Source organism: Misgurnus anguillicaudatus, chromosome 10, assembly GCF_027580225.2.
Source record: "Misgurnus anguillicaudatus chromosome 10, ASM2758022v2, whole genome shotgun sequence".
NCBI classification, from domain to species: Eukaryota; Metazoa; Chordata; class Actinopteri; order Cypriniformes; family Cobitidae; genus Misgurnus; species Misgurnus anguillicaudatus.
Genome location: NC_073346.2, coordinates 26,438,578 through 26,454,705, shown reverse-complemented (window position 1 = coordinate 26,454,705; position 16,128 = coordinate 26,438,578). Strand labels below are relative to the sequence as shown.

The window sequence follows — 16,128 nt, the reverse complement described above, 5'->3', positions numbered from 1 at the left end:
TTTGCGCAACGCTAGCGCTGCACACCGCACACGCCCCCTCGATAGACGGCGGTATGCTTGTATCTTACTGAAATTACTTAGAAGTCGAATAAGATTTTGGCATTTTATGCTCTTTAAATAAATATCAAACTACACTTTTTGAAGTGTTGAACGAAATCTGAGCAACCAATAAACTGTCGCGGCTCGGAAGCAGGACTTTGCCACAGGACGTGGATCTGTCGCTCAATCCAAACAACCTTTCAACTTTGACACAGTTTCTCTCAACTGTGAAAGTACACGACTGACAGTAAGGTAACGTGCACACATGCATTTGAATAAAATGCATTTGCATCTATAACGGGTTGTCTAATGCTATAATGTGCTTATTTATGGTCATTGCAGATGTCGAGAAAAGTGGTTGAATTGTTCTATGATGTTGTATCTCCTTATTCCTGGCTAGGATTTGAGGTGTGTAATTCATTGGTAAATTAACTCACTCCAGAGTTGTGTTGCAAACGCTTGGATAGTCTGAGGCAACCTGTCAATTTTATTTCAGGTACTGTGTCGCTACAGAAATGTTTGGAACATCGACCTCAAATTGAGACCCGCATTTTTAGGGGGAGTCATGCATGGCTCAGGTAATACTTCTACATATTACATACAGGTTTTCGTTACAGTTGTGATCAATAATACGTTTTCGAGGTACTTGATCTATTAAATAAATGTATATTAAATGTAATGTAAGGACGTTAGAACCCCATGAATTCAAAATTTAAGTTAAATATCTTAACCTTAAGGATATAAAGTAATGTTCTCCAAAACGCAGACAAAAATTGCATTTAGAAAAGATTTTAAACTTAAGCTGTGACCCAATTCGAAGGCTGGCTCATTTAAAAACCATGTCCTTCGAAGAACGCAGCCTCAGAAGGACGCAGCCTCAGAAGGACGCAGGTCATTGACCCTGTCCCAAATTGCACACTCCATACTTGCGGACTTCCTAAGAGTCCACACTTTGATGACATCATGTAGGGCAGACCTTAGGGACTGTTGACGCGAGTCCACGAGGGCGCACTGGAGTCGTACTTTGGGCTCGAGCGTCTCGCCAGAAATAGGAAGAGAAGTTGCCCGTCAGTGTGAACTCCTCCCATCCGTCGTCTGATTTGTCTGATTGCACTTTCGCAAGGACTTCTGGGTTGGTAAAGTGCATATAGCCTGCAGCAGTGCGGGCTTCGCCGAAGACCGCATCAAGGGTGCAAAGGGGGCGCTGATGAGCACACTTCGGGGCGTAGAAATTACAGATGGGACACCCTACGGGTTCGTAGACTAAGGAAGCATGCGCAATTTAAGGCCACGGGACCAAAAGTCCACATGAAGTGCGGGGACTATTTGGGACATGGCCTTTGTGACCTTCAAAGGATCCAGCCTTCAGAGATATAGTCAATAGCTGTGTCCCAATTCAAAGGCTGGATCCTTCGAAGGTCATGTTCTTCGAAGGTGAGGACGCAGCCTCTGTAGGACGCAGCCCCTGAAATCTGTGAAGGCTGCAGCCTTTGTGACCTTTGAAGCATCCAGCCTTCGAATTGGAACACAGATTTAGAGTTCCTCATGCCAAAACAGAACAACAGTTTTAGTGACATCATTCTGCACCTCAGCTTCCCATCAGAATCCAGGCTGTAAAGAAAGCTAAATGCTATTGCCTATTTTAAAAGGAGAAGGAGACCCTCATTACGTCCTGCCTTAACCTCTGTTTCACTTAGAGTTACATCAAAGTATTGAACAAAACATTTAATGCATTTTATGGCACGTCAGTGGGTCTTTATTGCATTTCATAATTTTTTTAATTGTTAGGTAACCGCCCCCCTGGAATGGTTCCCAATAAGTTTCTGTACATGAGCACAGATCTGCATCGACTGGCTGAGTACTTTGGAGTGCCTTTGTCTCCACCTTCTAACCCTGCTGAGGTCATGTTTGAAAAAGGTATTTAAACTGCTGTCTCTATTTACAAAACTGCTAACTATGATTATAAGACAATGCAAACCAATAAGTTGATTTCTGTCATTAGATTTCCCAATTTGTTTGTCACATACACAGTTACACAAAATACAACCTGGCCCATAAAAATAATAGTTCCCCCAAAAATCACACAGCTGACGGTAACCATTGACTTCCATAGAATTAGTTTTTCCTACTATGGAAGTCAGTGGGTACCATCAACTGTGCAATTACCATCATTTAACATAATATATTTTTAATTTAAGAAGAGAAAAAAATAATAAAGGTTTAGAACAACATGACGGCAGGTAAATGATAACAACATTTTCATTTTTGGCTATCCTTTTAACTCTAAAGCATTAAAATTAAGATTGAAACTTAAACCAAACTGTGGTAGACTTTAATTGAGAAAGATACCATTCTAAGTAGGTAATGTCTCTTTTATTTTGTTTTTCCATTCCTTTTTGTTTCTATGCCAGGGTCTCTGCCCGCAATGCGTTTTGTAACAGCCGTGGCAGAGAAACATAAAGATGGAGATGTACTGGTAGAGAAAGTGTCTAGGGAACTCTGGAAAAGAATCTGGAGCACTGATCAGGACATTACCCAGCCTGCCTCACTCACTGAGGTACCCTGTTTACCCAAATATGAAAACAGTCTTCATTTGTTGTCTTTACACTCACCTAAAGGATTATTATGAACACCATACCAATACTGTGTTTGACCCCCTTTCGCCTTCAGAACTGCCTTAATTCTACATGGCATTGATTTAACAAGGTGCTGAAAGCATTCTTTAGAAATGTTGGCCCATATTGATAGGATAGCGTCTCGCAGTTGATGAAGATTTGTGGGATGCACATCCAGGGCATTAAGCTCCCGTTCCACCACATCCCAAAGATGCTCTATTGGGTTGAGATCTGGGGCCTCATTTATAAATCTGTGCGTAGGATCGTTACTAAAAGTCTACATACGCACAAAAGCCAAAAATGGCATACGCCAAAAAATATTAAGACTTATAAAACAAAGCAATGTTCCCTTAATAAATCACAGATCACCTGCAAGTGTATGTACATGAATGATCCTTAGATCCCACCCTTCAAGGCCATTCTCCCATTAAGTTTGTTTTTTTATAGATCACAACCTTTGCATGGGAAGTGGCGTACGCACGTTTTCAGCCCCGTTTTGTGCGTACACACACTTTATAAATGAGGCCCCTGGTGACTGTGGGGGCCATTTTAGTACAGTGATCTCATTGTCATGTTAAAGAAACCAATTTGAAATGATTCAAGCTTTGTGACATGGTGCATGATCCTCCTGGAAGTAGCCATCAGAGGATGGGTACATGGTGGGCATAAAGGGATGGACATGGTCATAAACAATGCTCAGGTAGGCCGTGGCATTTAAATGATGCCCAGTTGGCACTAAGGGACATAAAGTGTGCCAAGAAAACATCCCCCACACCATTACACCATTGCATAACGAGAAATTAAACGGGTGTTTCGAATAATCCTTAAGGTGAGTGCATGTTGTCTCTTCTTCTTTTGTGGAACACAAAATAGTTTTCCTTTCTGTTCTACACAGGCAGGACTAAAGGCAGGCCTTTCAAGCAGTGAAGTGGAGGAACTACTTAATCTGGCCAAATCTCAACCAGTCAAAGACAAGCTGAAGAATGTCACAAAGGAAGCACTGGAATATAAAGTCAGCACCTTTTACTTTGCATCTTTTGTCTTTGTCAGTAAAGATTTAGTGGGTCAAATAAAATAAAGTTTTTCTGTCTTTTTCTCACAGGCTTTCGGGTTTCCACTGACAGTGTGTCATGTGAACGGAAAGCCAGAAGTCTTCTTTGGTTCTGACAGATTTGAGCTCATGGCACATTGCATTGGTAACTATGAATGTGGCAATACTATATAAGTAACCCTGATGTACACTATATGGACAAAATTATGGGACACCCACTTCTAATGAACAGGTTTGACTACGTTAATCATTTCAGTAAGCACAAATCTTAATTCTATAGCATATAATGATATGATTGATTCAGTCTGGTGTGGCGGAACCTGATTGGTCTGCTTAAAGACCAGTGCCCGGTTGCATCTCCTTAAGTGAGGGTTTCCCTGAGGGAGAAAAAATCCCTGAGGTAAGGGATTTATGTAAGAGCATTGCAACTAAAAACAGCAGAACGTAAGGTAATACTTTAGCATTTAAAGGTAAATACTTATTGACAGCCTTATCGTTCCCTAAGTGAACACTTAAGGTTTTTTCTTGCAACCCATTTTCTTAAGAGTACCCACCATAACCTTATATTTAGAGGGAATTCTTAGCTTAAAAGAATATTCCATTTTCTTAAAAGAAAAATCCAGATGGTTTGCTCACCACCATGTCATCCAAAATGTTGATGTCTTTCTTTGTTCAGTCGAGAAGAAGTTGTGTTTTTTGGGGAGAACATTGCAGGATTTTTCCCATTTTGGTGGACTTTGATAGACACCAACAATTAACACTTAACTCAACACATAACAGTTTTTTTCAACAGAGTTTCAAAGGACTATAAACGATCCCAAACGAGGCATAAGTGTCTTATCTAGCAAAATGATTGTCATTTTTGACAAGAAAAATAACAAATATACACTTTTGAAGCACAGCTTCTCATCGAGGTCCGGTCGTGATGCGCCAGCGTGACCCCACGCAATACGTCATGACGTCAAGAGGTCACAGAAGACGAACACGAAACTCCGCCCCAGTGTTTACAAGTGTGTTGAAAGAGGACCGTTCCTACGTTGTTGTATGTCAACTGATACTAATTAATGTCTTTGTGTCAGTTTGTTGTTTACAATGGTCCGCAAATGTGCGTTTTTATATATGTAACACGTAACCTCCCTACGTCACTACGCGTTTGCGTGGGGTCGCGCTGGACCGGATCTAGACGAGAAGTTGTGCTTTAAAAGTGTATATTTGTTATTGTTATTGTCAAAAATGACAATCGTTTTGCTAGATAAGACCCTTAAGCCTCGTTTGGGATTGTTTATAGTCCTTTGAAACTCTGTTACGTGTTGAGTTAAGTGTTAAAGGCGGAGTCCACGATGTTTGAAAAACGCTTTGGAAAAGGAGACGGGCCGACTACCAAAACACACTTATAGCCAATCAGCAGTAAGGAGCGTGTCTACTAACCGACATCCTTGCCGGGTTGCGTATGTGTGGGGCGGGTCTATCAACAGAAGGTCCAGATTCTATTGGGGTAGGGGCGTGTTTGTTTAGGTGATTTCAAATATCAACATTGGCTTTCAAACATCGTGGACTCCGCCTTTAATTGTTGGTGTCTATTAAAGTCCATTAAAATGAGAAAAATCCTGCAATGTTTTCCTCAAAAAACATAATTTCTTCTCGACTGAACAAAGAAAGACATCAACATTGTAGATGACATGGTGGTGAGTAAATTATCTGGATTTTTCTTTTAAGAAAATGGAATATTCCTTTAAGGACTTTCATGCAACCGGGCACTGACCTGAACCCAGCCAAAATCTCATCATCCAAACCCATGAATCATTTGAACAAAGGGGCAAAGTCATCTCAGCACAGAAAAAGTCCTTTCCAAAACTGTTGCAATAAAGATAGACATTTTTTTTATGAGATTGTATGGTATAACATTCATATTTGTTTTGATTGGAATAACTGAAATAGATAAACATGTTTATTTTTTCCTAACGCCATTTCAGCATCTTTGGCTATATTCATGATGAGTAGTGTATAGATCAACGTGTGGAAGGAAACCACATACTGTAGAACCGAGAGTAAACCCACGCCGACACAGTTAGAACCGTGGACCTTCTTGCTGTGAGACAAAAGTTCTCTGTTTAGGGTGGTCACTGTGCGCCCCAAATATCTTTATTAGAAGGGCGCCCCAATACCTTTGTCTATATGGTGTATATTACTGCACATACTTCTTATTGTCAAATCATTTCCTTTCTTTTTTATTCTAGGGGAAAAGTGGGTGGGGCCTCAGCCTACCAAGGCCACAGCCAAACTGTGATCACCACTTACCTGTACTTTGTATATTTTAACAAATTCTATAAAGTTTTTTGTAAATGCACATATTCAGTATTTTCAATTTTAGATATAAACCACATGAACCCTGTTAAAATTTTCTAAAACTATTCACATATAGTTTCTATTCCAAATATTAAAGCTGAATAATGGTGCCCTTAACTCAGTGCTTCTCAATTATCTTCTGTCACGCCCCCCCTAGGAAGAAGTAAACATTTCGCGCCCCCCCAACTCTCCGCCACGACTGTAAATAGTATAATTTATCTATAAAATGACACATCTGCAAAACATTGTATCCTTATTAACATTAAAGAAAACACAAAAAAAAGAAATATCAATCAACTTACAGAAAAGAATAACTTTATTAACATTGTTTTTTAGTCTGTAACAGAAAAGACTTAAAATGCATTAATTTGCCTGAAAAATAAATAAATCCTTGTTTAAAGTATAATATTTTTTGACCGTTTGATACTGAAAAATTTAATTAAATATAATCAATAAATAAAAATAAAAACTCAAGCGGCTTATCAGCGTGATTGGGGTGTAATGTCTTTAAGTGACAGTGCAAAAAAATCACTTCCTAAAAAAGTATTTTTCCCCAAGGTCTCGTGCGCCCCCCTGGTGTCGCTTCGAGCCCCCCCTGGGGGTCCCGCCCCACTATTTGAGAAGCACTGCCTTAACTGTATGTGTTTAATGGACAACAGTTGAGTCTTGAGTCGTAATGTCTCGGTTCATTCTGGAGAGACTTGAGGATCTGGATTATCAGGTTTTGGTTTAGCTACATAGATGAAGGTGTAAATGTCAGATATGTCAAACAAAGAAAAGGGATTAATGCACAATCAAAACATTTAGAAGTGCTCTATACAAAAGACTTCAATCAAATCAAAGGTGACGTGAGATGAGTTATGAACAGAAATCAAACTAATTAAAATGGAGAAGGTGTAAGGAAGCACATAACCATCATAAAACCAATGACCGTATGAAAACCGTTTATAGCATGGTTAATTGAAGAGGGTGTGGACGGCAGAAAGTTTAGAGACGGAGCTTATGTAAAGAGGGTGGACCTGAGTAAGCAACAAAAGGTGTGACCTAGACTAACAACAGAAATAGCAAACGGTAAACCATAAGGACATTCTCTATAAAGGAAGTTGAGGCGAACAGCACACTTATAAAGACTAATAAAAGAGACCTATAGGACTGGACAACGCTACTTAGGAATATGAAAATGTAGTCCACAATGGGATATTATTTCTATCATGCAAGACAATCTGAAAGAAGATTAATCCAGGAATAAGACTTCAACTACAACCACTGTGTTCACCAGGTAAGCCAACCTAGACAAAAACACACATAGAGGATAGGAAGACATACATTTTGAAGTAGGCTTGAGATTGTATGCTAATTGTAAGATATTACCTTTAAATACTGCAATGGCTAATTAGAAATGTATTTTTCAATACACTAAATAATTTAAAATGTATCCGGTGTTCTTATGTAGATTACCGGGTGTAAATGACGTGTCATTGTGTTGTCTACATGCTTTCGATGATGAAACATGTGGACAGACAGGTTAAGCAAGAAGGCATCAAATATCCCACATATGCATATGAGCCTTAATTTTCTAGAACACAGGTTAAAAAAACATTCATCTGATAAGAGACTCCAATTATAGCCATGAACCTACATGGCAAATGTGCCAGTTTAAAAACTGACATGTAGAAACCCTACTGTGAAGTGGGTGTGTTCATTGTTGTAAAACAAATACATTCTCATATTGCACTCGAAGCACAAGGTTGCATGTTTAGTCATTTTCATAACACCGTAAGATACCATCACGTATGCACACAGTTTGCTTATGTATATAAACATTTACACAGTTTATTTGATTTGAAAACCCAACTCTGTTTTTTTGTAAAGGATATTACGGTGAGCAAGATGAAGTCTGTTGAAGTCTCAATTGCTCAGAGCATTATAAGGATTAGACAGATTGTGTTACATTGACCCAGAAATCTGCCGTCTTCAATTACCTTTATTATCTATGGCTAAATTCATGGCGAGAACTGATAAATCTACACAAAAGTTAACTGATAAATCTACACATTGATCCACACACACACTTTGGGGAGGGCCATTTTGGCATCTCCAATTCACCTAAACGTATGTTTTTGGAAACTGAACTACCCGTAATAAACCCACATTGACACAGGGAGAACATGCAAACTCCATAGAAAGACCTAGCTGGGGCTCAAACCTGGGATCTTCTTGCTAATAGCCAATTGAATGTTTTGCTTACATGGTGGGACTTCTGAATGTGTAACTTCATTGGTGTTTTGTTATTTTTGCCTGAATTAAACCTGGTTGGGTCATTTTTTGTACTTGTCTTAAAAGCAGAAAGGTTCTTCCGGTGTTAAAGATTCTTTAAAGAACCATTCAGCCAAAAACAGTTCCTCTATGCTATGGCATTATGAAGCACCTTAATTTTTTAAAATTGTACGGCAAGACGTCAATGTCCAAACAGAATGTAAATAGCAAAATCAATTTATTTCAAAATTTTGTCTCTTCTCAGGATGGCTTCTTCCAGCTCTTCATATTCGGCATGTGCAAATGGAGACACATTCTGTCGTGAGTAGTCAGTTACTATGGCCTGCTGTCTTTCACCAGCACAACTATTTGTTTTCAAGTTTCACTTGATTTCAATTTTCATTATGGTGACATGCCTTGTATTCATTGTAAACATGTGATCTGCTCCTGCAGAGATCCGGCTGTATCAACAGGAAGTGATCGTCGTACCCGTGCTGTTTTTGATGATGTTCTTGGTCATACTGGTGTTTCTGCTGCTGATGAGGTTTTGCCCTGAGAAAGTTGATCGCTTGCAGCCGAACTCCAAACAGTCAGCTAGGAATAGGAGAAACTTGCAAGGCATTGATGGTGAGTTGAGAAATGTTCAGGGTATACAGAGTACAGTATAAGTTATTAAATATACACTGTAAAAAATTTGCTGTAATTTTGCAGGTGGTTGCCAGTAACTTACTGTAGAAGATATAGTCTGAAAATGTTTCATGTTCATTTAACTTTGAACAAAATGTTGCCAGTAAATAACATAAATGTAAAATCTACAGTAAGTTACTGGCAGCTAGTTGTCAGTAATACACAGTAATACTGTAATTTCTACAGAAATGTTTTACAGTGTATATTCATATTATTAATCAGATAATGTAATATATCACTGCTTAAATTTTCTGTCCAAAGTTTGACGTGGCAAAAAAGCTCCCTAGCTGTCACTGGGGCAAAACCCAAAAAGTACACATGTGTACTTAAAGAGTTCATATATATTAGTACCAAAAAGTGCATATCACTACCTCATAAATACATATATTGGTACCAAATGTATACACCTACCTAAATGGTATATACAGGGTGCCCACGGGTCCTTGAAAGTTTGTGAATCCGGAGGGGGAAATTCAAGTCCCTGGGAAGTTTTTGAAAATATACATACATAGATACAGGTCATTGAAAGTGCTTGAATATATTTTATGCAATACGTTTTCTGGGAAAAAAATCCATGTTATTCTCTGTGTAGTGTAGGATAATATCATAAAATTTCACACATGCTAAACTGTTCGCTTTAAATGCTTATATCTTCTGTATGCGAATGTTGATTCATACCAAAATGCTTTTTGGCATAGTTGTGTTTGACACATGAAAACGTCTCGGGTTACATATGTAACTGTTGTCCCCTGAGAAGGGAACGAGACGCTGCGTCTCTCCTGCCATACTTTCTGCATCCCTTTAACGCCGTCTTTGGCAATATTTCAGATAGCGATATACTTCCTGTCTCCCATGTCACCCTGTCTTTGTCGTTAAACCTCACCATTGGTTTAATTTGATACACACATTCAGACGCACTTTACCCTGGAGGCGCCCTCAAAGTGTCACCGCAGTGACACAGCGTGAGTTCCCTCGAAAGGGAACTGTAACAATGTATCTTAAAAGGTAACACGATGTAACCTTGCTCTCACTTGATATGTGTCCCCACATTTAGTCCTTGAATTTGAGGGTATTGGACCTGAAAAGTTCTTGAAAAGTCCTTGAATTTGAAGTTAACTAAGGTGTGGGAACCCTGTATATATTAGGACGTTTAAAAGGCGACCATTTTGTGACAGTGTAGTGTACATGTCCTAATAAACCTTTTATGTTCCAAAGTCTATATAATGAAGGTTAAATGTTTGCTTTAGTGTTAAACACATCTATCACATCTCAAGTAAATAACACTGTGTCTTGGCAAAGGCCTATGGAAAATAATTAGTATTATGTGCTTGCCTTTGTTCCACACAATGACACTGTTTGCACAAAGCTTCATAGTTTTGACACAAACTATTCATGGATTCATGAAATATGACATTTAATAGATTTGTTTTAATCACAATCCTGTTCATTTATTTTCTTATTTTTGATTGATTACCTTTGATCTTCCCACTTTATGTGTCTACTGTTTATCCATAATATCCTACCTGTTTCGTCTGTGTAGCTCCTGTGGGTCTAAATGCTCTGGAGGGTGAGCACATAGCACTGGACACCACGTCGTACAAGACCTTCACCCCTTCATCGCCAATTAAAGAACACTACCCATCTGACTCCTTAAGTGTCAATGTGGCCTTCCCTGACGGGCGAGGCTCCTTCGGGGCCACAGCTTCAGCCTTCACAAAGCCCAAGGAACTCCCACGTCAACGGCTACCGGAGAATTTTAATGGGGTGTCTCCTCTTCCAGCATCATACTCTTTGAAGTCAGACTCTGTTTCACTCTATAGGGCTCGAATGGAGAACAGAAATGTGGTGCTGCGCGTACTTAAAGGTAAAAGAGTGACTTATGAAGTACGGTATTCATAACTAAATCTTATCCTCTATTCTATTGTAATGCCAGTTTAACTCGTACTCTCTTATTCATAAACAGATTCAGCCAGTAAACAGGAAAATCAGTCCTTTCTCGGCTTTGCAGCCTTCCTTTCCCAATTGGGACCTAACCCCTTTATACCAGAGCTTCTGGGTATTGTATCCCTCCGAGCTCCTCTCATTACTGTTATGGAAGAGATGGAGCACCGGGATCTTCTTGGATTTTTGTGGAGATGTAGGCAGGTGAGATATTTGATCAGGAGTAGTAGTTTGTGAATAGTAAAAAGTGTTATCGAGAAACACTGAGACATCATGGGTTGTTTTAACCCATGGTTGGGTGAAATATGGATTTTTTGGGTTTGTGCATATTTCATCCAACCATGAGTAAAAACAACCCAGCATAGATTTATTTAAACCCAGAGGTTGGGTTTGGCCCATGAGATATAGATAAAACTAGTAAATGTCAAACATTCCTCCTCAAAACTTAAACTAAACTGTTCAACTTCATCTCAAACAGGATAAAGTTGCACTGGAAGGTATTTGCGAAATGACAGAGAAAAAGATCTTCACTATGGCCTTACATGTGTCCACTGCACTGGTAAGCAAAATAATGTTTTACTCTGCTTTATCATCACTTTTCTGACCCACATTGTCAGACAAAAATGCTAAATCCTTATTGCTTTCACGGGTGTGGTATCCGTTCAAAAAGTACAACTTTGCACCTAAAGAGTTTATATTAGAACCTCAGAGATACATATTAGTACCTCAAAGGTACATACTGGCACCAAATGTATACATATCTGTCCTTAAATGGTACATATAACTAGTACTATCACCCCAGTGAAAAGCTAGGGCTGTCAAATTATTAATTATGATTAAGCGCATACAAAATAAAGGTTTGTGTTTGCATAATATATTTGTGTGTGTATTGTGTGTAATTGTCATAAATAAACACATACATGTATACTTTTAAGAAAAATGTTATTTATGTAGGGGAGAACCGGGGCAAAAGTAACGTGGGACGAAAGTAACAAAGCGATTTTCTCCAAGCCTTGATAACATTTGTATCCCAAACTATGACAGCATCTTTAGCACACAAACCCTTGACAGACCTGACAAATATTGTGTTATTTACTCACCGTTTTCTGCATGTAGATTCAGAAAGGTGTTTTCAACCATGGTAAGTAAATTGCAAAAGCCGTCATTTTTTTCTTATAACACATTGTGTTTCTCGTTTCATGTGCTACAATACGGATCAATCTACAGGTTATTTAGTGCTCTAACACAGCCTAAAGTTTCACTTCTCAAAATAAAAGTAAATCATGTGTAAATCAATTTAAGGAGATCCTGTCGGGATGAAAGTAACACTTGTTATGTTGTCCCGCTGCTAATACTGGTGTATATGTTGAAAACTGATATTATTCTAATTTGATTTAATTTCATTTCATCAGGGGCAGTTTCCAGGACAGGGATTAGACTAGTCCTAGACTAAAATAAATGTAAGAGCTGTCCAAACTGAAAACAACTTGCACTGACATATCTTAAAATACATCAGTGCCCTTTATTTTGCCTCAAAATGCACGCCAGTAATGTTTGTAGTAAGGCATGTTTGTTAAAACTAGTTATATTTCCTACTTAAACTAAGCCCTAGTCTGGGTTTAAGCTAATCCCTGTCTGGGAAACCACCCCATAGTGTTCAAACTGTTGAAAACATGTTTTATTCTCAGCAATTTAAGTTTGTACTGTTGGTTGCTTTTGAAACATTTGATAAAACTGAAATTTAAAATGAAAATGTAATTATATATATTTTTACAAAGATAAATTACAAAATATGTTTGCAGTTACATATTAACGAGGTCATAGTCACGTATATTTAATAAAAACACCTGAAACACAAAAAATCAGTCTTGTTTTATTGTGTTACTTTTGACCCACCTGTGTGTTACTTTTGTCCCTGCAGGTGGGGTCGAAAGTAACAATTCACTATTTATGTTTAAAATGAAATTATACTGAAGTCATTTTACATTTTTACAAAATTCCACCTTGTACTGATAGACCACACTTGTGAGTTATTGACCACAGCAAAAATATATCTCTGTCTATAACATTATCTTTAAAAATTAAGTTTTTCTGAAAAATGCTACTTTCGCCCCTGCTCTCCCCTATATATTTTTTGTATTTGATTTTGTATATAATATAAAATATATCAAAATCTAAATACATCAAAATACATGTAAATCTTTCTTAAATACATACATGCATGTGTGTGTATTTATATATAAAAAATTTGACACATTGCGCACATATAAATTATGCAAAAACAAACTTTTATTTTGTATGCGAAATTAATCTTGAAATAATTATACACAGTGCGCACATATATATTATGCAAAAACAAACTTTTATTTTGTATGCGATTAATTGCGATTCATCTTTTGACAGCCCTATATATATATATATATATATATATATATATATATATATATATATATATATATATATATATATATATATATATATATATATATATATATATATATATATAAATTTATTTACTTGCACACATGCAACACAAACTTTTATTTTGTATGCAATAAATCTCGATTCATCATTTGACAGCCCTACTTGAGACCATAAAAAAATTCTGACAGTGCTACAATATGGTGATTTCATTGAAGCTTATAAAATATTTTGCCAATCATTGTGTGAATTTCTTTATACCGTTGTAATGCTTCAGATAGTCAGAACTTGTAAATAATGAATGTTGACAAACCATGCCAAAAAAATTTTTTAACTACATATTTAGGCTTTACTGTGACATATCTAGTTTTTACATCAAGCAATGTGTTAAGACCTTTCTCTGCTTATTTTTCTTTAGGATTATCTCCATAACAAAGATCTTCTCCACTGTAACATCAAGGCTCGCAGCGTATTAGTCAGCAGTATGTTTACTGCAAAACTCTGGGGCTTCGGTGATTTGTATGCAAGAACTTCAGACAATGTAAATCACAGAGAAGATCCTGGTAGAAAAAAGTGGCAGGCTCCTGAATTATTGGTCAAGAAACCCCCCACTCCAAAAAGCGATGTGTAAGTACTAGTTGGGTACAAATTGCTACATTGATATATTATAATTTTGTCTCTTTATTATATTTTTATAATTTTATATATTTTATAATTATGCTTATTTTTGTAGTTGGTCATTTGGACTGCTGCTGTATGAAATGGTGACACTTGGTGAGTCATATTTTGAGATGATTGAAAGTTGATGGAATTTAGAATAATATAGCTCAGTGGAATACCTTGTAATGCACTGAAAGGCCCTTTGGATAACAACATCTGCCAAATGCATCAATGTAAATTCCCCTTAAAAATGTGTCTCTTACTCTCTTTGTCTTCCAGGTGAGGTTCCTTTTGCTGAAATTCCTGTGACAGAACTTCTACAGTATCATCAAAGAGCCAAAACCCTGAAGAAACCACACAACTGCTCAAACTCACTGTAAATCAACTTCATTTTTTAGCCTCTCCCAATCTGTCCATCTTTCTGTCTGTCAGTTTGCTTATAGTACCACTTTATTCCAACAAAACTGTTTCTTCAGTACATACTAACTAATCATTTCTTCTGGTTTTCTTTCTCCAGCTACTCAATTATTAAAGCTTGCTGTCAGTGGAAGGAGCAAGACCGCCCATCACTGGCTGAGGTCAGACGTAAACTCCAGTCAGGAGAGAAAAGTGCCAATGACAGCGTTGTTCTCCGGGTGCCTGAGCCCATCAATGTTGAAAAATATCTAATGGAGGCAGGATACGGAGAATCCAACTACACAGTTTTCTAGAAAAAGAAAGCTCTACAAAATGCATGAAGTCAACACAAAAACCTCATTTTGTGACTGTCATGTAAACTGTGCATTTGCATGCTTCATGATGATCAACTGATAGTAGATTGACCATATTTACATAATTTTGCACAAAATCTTCCTTTAACTTTTATTCGTGAAGCCATGACCTGTTTGTCTCTGTTCCAGGAAGTAAAGATCTGGTAACTGATCTCATCTTACTAATACATCCCACACCCTGCGTGTAAGCAGAAGATCATGACATATTTGAAAACAAACAAGAGACTTAGATACGCTTATTAAGGTTATCGACAATGTACCCACAGTTCAACAATAACAAAATAGGAAAAAGTGAAAGACTTAACCTCGACAGCTATAAGCTGTATAACCTATACAAGCTATAAGCTGTAGCCAACAGCGTGAAACCTTAATTTTTGTAAACATATGGTATGTGAACAAACTAAAAGCATTTAACTTGGGTCTTGTCCTAGATGAGAACCTAAACTGTATTTTTCTTTTCACTTTATATACAGTTATTTATGTGACCCTGCCCGCCAAAGAATGTTTACATTACGTAGGATGATTTTATGTAAATAACTGTTTTCATGTGCAGGGTCACATATGGTGATTTACTTGTATATAAAAAAACATTAACACTATTTCTATTCATGTGGATTATTTCTTTTTACACAAGAAAGTGTACAAAACTATGGAGGACCACAAGAGTCATGCAAAATGTAATAAAGAACTTCAATATTTAATAACTACCTGGACAATAAAAATAGCAATTAATACATTTGTTTAAAAATCCATGAATTATTCTATAAATAAATAAATAGACAAGGTTGCAGGGGAGTCATTGTGGAACTTTTTATTGGGCAATGAAAATTGAGATTATAAAAATAACGTTATTATGAAATATTAATCCATTAACCAATAAATAGTTCAAAGTAATATAACAATTTACAAAAACAACATAAAACACTCAATACGTTGTTGCTTTGGGTCCTCATCCGAGATCTATAAATATTAATCTATATATTAAACCTGTATTTGTAGTTCAATCCATAAATCCAGTTATTTATTTCTCCCCTTAAATCGCTTTTTGAAATACATTTTCAAATTCCATTATTTAATTAAGAATTTATAAATGCAATTTAAAATGATGAACCCGTTGAGTGTTTTATGTTGTTTTTGTAAATTGCAACATTACCTTGAACTATTTATTAATGGATTAATATTTCATTTCTACATTATTTTTATAATTTTACTTTTTATTGCCTAATAAAATGTTACATAATAGCTATTTTTATTGTGTAGGGTGTTATTAAATATTGAAGTTCTTGTGGTCCTCCATACAAAACTCACAAACCCTGTTTTTAGTAAATTGCACTAGAGACTA

At 37.0% G+C, this 16,128-nt stretch overlaps 2 protein-coding genes across 3 annotated transcripts; both read left to right on the top strand.

Annotated features, from left to right (window-relative positions):
* The first annotated feature begins 12 nt into the window (after positions 1–12).
* On the top strand, positions 13–6,168 carry gstk1 (glutathione S-transferase kappa 1). 2 transcript variants are annotated; one of them, XM_055210412.2, is made up of 8 exons: positions 13–286; positions 382–447; positions 536–617; positions 1,828–1,956; positions 2,451–2,596; positions 3,550–3,666; positions 3,757–3,850; positions 5,943–6,168. In XM_055210412.2, the coding sequence occupies exons 2-8, from the start codon at positions 382–384 to the stop codon at positions 5,990–5,992; spliced, it is 684 nt and encodes a 227-aa protein (XP_055066387.2). In that variant the 5' UTR covers positions 13–286; the 3' UTR covers positions 5,993–6,168. The 2 variants fall into 2 exon arrangements, with proteins under 2 accessions (XP_055066387.2, XP_055066386.2); XM_055210411.2 differs by having other exon boundaries at positions 14–291.
* Positions 6,169–6,227: 59 nt separating this feature from the next.
* On the top strand, positions 6,228–15,385 carry styk1b (serine/threonine/tyrosine kinase 1b). The gene is made up of 10 exons (XM_055210410.2): positions 6,228–7,330; positions 8,573–8,628; positions 8,761–8,934; positions 10,535–10,858; positions 10,958–11,139; positions 11,414–11,494; positions 13,775–13,983; positions 14,090–14,130; positions 14,296–14,392; positions 14,534–15,385. Exons 2-10 carry the CDS (start codon positions 8,574–8,576, stop codon positions 14,724–14,726), a joined length of 1,356 nt encoding a protein of 451 aa, XP_055066385.2. The 5' UTR covers positions 6,228–7,330; position 8,573; the 3' UTR covers positions 14,727–15,385.
* The last annotated feature ends 743 nt before the right edge of the window (positions 15,386–16,128 follow it).

Coding starts and splice junctions, on each gene's coding strand:
- gstk1 (XM_055210412.2), top strand. CDS start 382: ATGTCGAGAAAAGTGGTTGAATTGTTCTATGATGTTGTATCTCCTTAT. Junction 618..1,827: donor GGGAGTCATGCATGGCTCAG/GTAATACTTCTA, acceptor TTTAATTGTTAG/GTAACCGCCCCCCTGGAATG. Junction 2,597..3,549: donor AGCCTGCCTCACTCACTGAG/GTACCCTGTTTA, acceptor TGTTCTACACAG/GCAGGACTAAAGGCAGGCCT.
- styk1b (XM_055210410.2), top strand. CDS start 8,574: ATGGCTTCTTCCAGCTCTTCATATTCGGCATGTGCAAATGGAGACACA. Junction 8,935..10,534: donor AAACTTGCAAGGCATTGATG/GTGAGTTGAGAA, acceptor TCGTCTGTGTAG/CTCCTGTGGGTCTAAATGCT. Junction 14,131..14,295: donor GTATGAAATGGTGACACTTG/GTGAGTCATATT, acceptor TTTGTCTTCCAG/GTGAGGTTCCTTTTGCTGAA.